At 31.9% G+C, this 4,901-nt stretch overlaps 1 protein-coding gene across 2 annotated transcripts; it reads left to right on the forward strand.

Moving 5' to 3' along the window:
* Positions 1 to 2,772: 2,772 nt before the first annotated feature.
* Positions 2,773 to 4,284, forward strand: LOC109340639 (myb-related protein 308-like). 2 transcript variants are annotated; one of them, XM_019578357.1, is made up of 4 exons: positions 2,814 to 2,830; positions 2,867 to 3,009; positions 3,158 to 3,287; positions 3,601 to 4,284. In XM_019578357.1, the coding sequence occupies exons 2-4, from the start codon at positions 2,877 to 2,879 to the stop codon at positions 4,202 to 4,204; spliced, it is 867 nt and encodes a 288-aa protein (XP_019433902.1). In that variant the 5' UTR covers positions 2,814 to 2,830; positions 2,867 to 2,876; the 3' UTR covers positions 4,205 to 4,284. The 2 variants fall into 2 exon arrangements, with proteins under 2 accessions (XP_019433901.1, XP_019433902.1); XM_019578356.1 differs by having other exon boundaries at positions 2,773 to 3,009.
* Positions 4,285 to 4,901: the final 617 nt, after the last annotated feature.

Raw genomic sequence — 4,901 nt, forward strand, 5'->3', positions numbered from 1 at the left:
AGTAGAAATTACATAACCTTTTTCAAAAGAAAATGTTTAGGAGCATGAGCCATCCATCCAAGGATTGGATGCTTTTGAGTTCCAAATGAGAGTACAAAATTGACTTTTGCATCTCATTTGCCTTCTACTTTTCTCCTCTTGAATTCTAAACTAAAAATTACAAGACTTACTTAAAATAAAAACTCTAAACTAAGAAATGAAGAAAGAACTCCTAAGAGAGATTCCTAGTGAGAGATTTCCTTCTTTCAAGTGTTTTTGATTTTTTTGTTGTGTTTTTTTGGTACATCTTGCTCGAAGGAAATGGTCTCCTATTTATAGGCCTCAATGCCAGACCGCTGAGCTGCTTAGTTGGACCGCTAAGCAGCTGACCAAACCTTTCAGCATGGGTTTGGTCCCTTGACCAAGTAGCTTAGTCACCTCCTTGTGCATGACTCATCAAAGCTAGTTGTGGGCTTTGAGACCAGCTATTGTGAGCTACTTCTGAAAAGCCTATGGTAGGCTACTAGAGGTGAGGTCATGGTTTGCATGATGGTTAAGGCAAGTCTGATGCACACCGCTCAGCGCACCTGCTTCACTGCTAAGCTGCTTGTTCAGCAGCTTCTGACCGTGCTGACTGGGACGTGGCTTGGTGCTTGCTGATCTGGTCAGGAGTCTGGTTCTCCGCTACGCTGCTTGGTTGCACCGCTGAGCTGCTTGGTCAGCAGCTTGGTCTTGTGCCAAGCTCGTCTCTGACCGTGTCAAGCAGATTTCTGACCGTCCAGGTCTAGTCTAGTGCTAGGCTGAGCGGCTATGCAGATCCACTCAGCTGCCTGGTTGAGCAGTTTGGTCTCGGTCAAGCTGGTGGTCATGTCAAGCCGGTTGCCAGGTCAGCTCAGTGGGGCTTGTTCCACGCTTAGCTGTCTGGTTGAACATCTTGGTTTCTTGACTTTTTTGCTTTGTTGACCATAAGTTTTTTTTTTCTTTTCTTCATTTTAATTCCTACAAAATATATAAAAAAGAAATACAAATACAAATATACTAAATTGTGATATTTTATATAAAAAGTGTTGTTTTAAGTTGGTTATTTTCAATTATGCGTAAGATAAGTACCATAAAAGTGCATGAATTTTAGGTATGTTTGAACTTCTTATTCTGATTATATTTTCTTGTATTTTATATATGATATGATTTGATAATTATCTCATATATGTATAAGCGTATTCAAAAGAAAGATAGAAACTCAACGAAAATGATGATGATTTATTTGTACTTGTGGTATTATTGAATGATGCATTTTAAAATTAAAATTCATTTTTTAAATCCTTTTAATATTAAAAAAAAAAGAGGGATAGTTATTGTGAATTTCCATAGTAAAGATTATAAAATAATTATTGGTAATAATTGATAGTTTGTTAATAAATAAAATGGCATTCCAACACTAAGTGAATTTATGCTGTTGGATTTGATCTTAATTGTGATGCTTATGATTTACATTTCACTTGATAGTACCCTTGTGGTAATCATCAAAATCCTAGTTTTCTATTGTTTGTAGTAGAGCTAACAATATAAGAATATTTACAAATGAATTATCCTTAATTTTAATTTCTGAAATCAATCACTTCATATAGATTAAATATAATTTATATGGAGTAAATATAACTTATTATTTTTATAAAATATTTTTTAAATGAAAGTATAATTCTTTGTTTTTATAATTCTTAGTAGTGAATGAAATTTAAAAACAAAACATATTTTTTGAATGTTTATTTTTTTTGGATGGATTGAATATATATCCAAAGGACACATCCTGGATATTCACTGAATATAGTGGATGAATTCAAATCATTTTATTAGTATAATTATTCATTGAATTATATCCATTAGCTTTAATGGGTGAATTTGGATCGATTTACTTTTTTTGGATTTGGATTGTGGATAATTTTGTCACCTTCATTCACATCTATGTAAAAAATTGATAATTAAAATTACCTTAAAATAATATTGTTACAATTATAAGTGTAATATTTATGCATTGTAACCGTAAAAAACTAAAATGGAGAAAATAAGAGAATTTATGCATTGAGTATAATATCTATGCATTAATTATATATATATATATATATATATATAATCAAGAGAAAATACTTCTACTCGAGAGACAAGTTATTACTTTCCCTTTTTCAGTGAAAGTGTAAACACATTATATTTAAAGGACAAAAGTGGCACATCATATTTTTTTTCTTGTTTTTTATGCACTTTCCTATCAAGTACTAAGAGCATTTTGATCCATGATCAAATAAGTTCATAAACCTAATAAATTAAGCTATAATTTTTTCTTATTTATTTAACTAATATAATTTTTATCATAATTTTTATATGAAGTTCAATTCATTTAGTTTATTATTAAACATTATCCAATAGAATAAGTTTCAAACCAATATGAAATTGTTTCAATTTACATTTTAGGACATATATTAGAAGAAGGAATAGGGTGATAGGATGAAATAAAAAGGTGTGGAAGAGAGGGAATATAAAAAAGAAAGTTGAGAAACATGAAAAGTAGAGCTACCTACCAAATCCAGCACTAACTTAATTGTAACCACTCATCTTTCTCACCAACTTGGTCAAATACTCTCTATCTTGCATTACTATTACTTTTGTTGTGAGATAAATTAAACAAAGTTCCCGAGTCAATTGCACCTCTTCTTTCTCTCCATCACCTCCCATTTATATTCCCTTCTACCCTCTCTCTTTTCTCCCTCAACTACTTTCCACGTTCAATTCCCATTCTCTCATATTTCCACACACACAAATCTCACTCCCTCTCTCTCTCTCTCTCTCTCTCTCTATTTCTGTCTCTTTTTCTCTTTTCCCTCTATTTCTAAAACTAACAAATCATGGGTAGATCTCCTTGTTGTGAGAAAGAGCATACAAACAAAGGAGCTTGGACCAAAGAAGAAGATGAGCGTCTTATTAAACACATCAAGATTCATGGTGAAGGATGTTGGAGATCTCTTCCTAAAGTTGCTGGTAAGTTATTAATTTCTCCATATAGTTCTACCTAGGTACAACAAATAAATTAAATTAATGCAACTTCTTCTTATAGGAACATATATAACACCCCATTTCTTATATTAGTCTTTTGTTAATTAAATATGTATTGGATATACACATACAGGATTGCTTAGGTGTGGCAAAAGTTGTAGACTTAGATGGATAAATTACTTGAGACCTGATCTCAAGAGAGGAAACTTCAGTGAAGAAGAAGATGAGCTTATCATTAATCTCCATAGCTTACTTGGAAACAAGTATGAACACAATCTCTCTTCCTCACCCTTCTTGTTATATTAGTTTTATTGTATTCATCATCTCTTAAGAGTTCCTTTTCAAGTTGAATTTCTGAGAGGAATAACAAAAGAAGACTTTAAGCTCATGAAATACATTTCTGGAATGAATATATTGTTTTTTTTCTTCTCATCATTTTCTTTCAAAACTTAACTTGCAAATGAAATATAAGTATCCTCAATAACATTGAACCACCTTATACTAGTGTTCTTCTTCCTCAGCTTCTTTTAAATTCCCCATTTTTTCTAATGTGAAAACGTTTCTATGATGTTTCAGATGGTCTCTAATTGCTGCAAGGTTACCAGGAAGAACAGATAATGAAATCAAGAACTATTGGAACACTCACATCAAGAGAAAACTCTATAGCCGTGGAGTCGACCCCCAAACTCATCGGTCACTCACTGCCACTGCTACTACCACTGCCACCGCCACTATGGTCACTACAAACAACAAGAAAATGAACAACCACAGCATTAGCAACCTCAACCATGACATCAACAACAAAAATTTCCACTTGGTTAATGGTGCTGAAGATTCAAATAGCAGCAGCGACGTTACCACAGAGGAATTAGCCTTTCATCCTCATAATCAACTCAACTTGGACCTTTCTATTGGTCTTCCTTCTAATCAGCCTAAACTTTCTTCTTCTACGATAAACCCAGAGAACTACAAGAAGTTGAAACAAGAACCACAAGTTTTGTATACTAGTCAGCAACAAGGTGTGTGTCTTTGTTACGGTCTAGGGTTTCAAAGCAACAACCAAAAATGTAGCTGCAAAACCATGGGAACTTCTACTACTACACTTACTGGTACAACTGCTACCAATAATAATCTGTATAGTTTTTACCAACCCATGAGTTTTCTAGAGAGCCTTAATTAGTAGAAGTTAGAGTAAATTTGGTGGATGAGTATATGTTATGTTTTGACTTCATTCATGAAAATAGTTTTAGAATTCCAAAATTTTGACCAACTTTCTGACCAATTTTTTTCTTGTTTTATTGATCATCTTTTATTTATATTGGGTTGAGTTCTTAAACATAAAGCAGGAATGGTTATAAGTAAAATATAAACATTTTTTTATGTGAGTGACAATGAATTAATGTCTGATGCTCTAATATTGTGAATCAGAAATATGAGTACTAGGGAGTTCTAACTTATTTAAATCACTCTTACGAGCTTAACTCAAATTTAACGGATTCAAAGAACAAAAAAAGTAAGGTCACAAGGCTTAAAAACAGAAGTAAGGAGTAAATGTGAACAGTAAAACTTTGTTTTTAACACCAAAACAGAATAATGTTTCTAGAATGAGATTTGTTGAAATATGTGTATATAAAAACAAATATAATATTTATATACAGTCAATATAAAGATTTATACATAGTTAATATATCATCTATTATTTTTTTGAATATAGTCAAAGGTCGATACTGATTAAAAGTAAATGATAAATTATGGATTGATAGTGTATAAGAATATAATAAACTGAGAATTTCCTTTATCATAAAAAAAGAAAAGAAGACATCAATCTTCTTTGTTGATATTCATCTTTATGTTTATGAAAAATAGATCAAATTTTG

Source organism: Lupinus angustifolius, unplaced genomic scaffold (genome assembly GCF_001865875.1).
Source record: "Lupinus angustifolius cultivar Tanjil unplaced genomic scaffold, LupAngTanjil_v1.0 Scaffold_215_47, whole genome shotgun sequence".
Classification (NCBI taxonomy): domain Eukaryota; kingdom Viridiplantae; phylum Streptophyta; class Magnoliopsida; order Fabales; family Fabaceae; genus Lupinus; species Lupinus angustifolius.

What these genes read in the sequence shown, in the direction of transcription:
- LOC109340639 (XM_019578356.1), top strand. Translation starts at nt 2,877, where the DNA reads ATGGGTAGATCTCCTTGTTGTGAGAAAGAGCATACAAACAAAGGAGCT. An exon ending in ATCTCTTCCTAAAGTTGCTG is followed by an intron (nt 3,010 to 3,157) that starts GTAAGTTATTAA and finishes ATACACATACAG; the next exon opens with GATTGCTTAGGTGTGGCAAA. An exon ending in CATAGCTTACTTGGAAACAA is followed by an intron (nt 3,288 to 3,600) that starts GTATGAACACAA and finishes ATGATGTTTCAG; the next exon opens with ATGGTCTCTAATTGCTGCAA.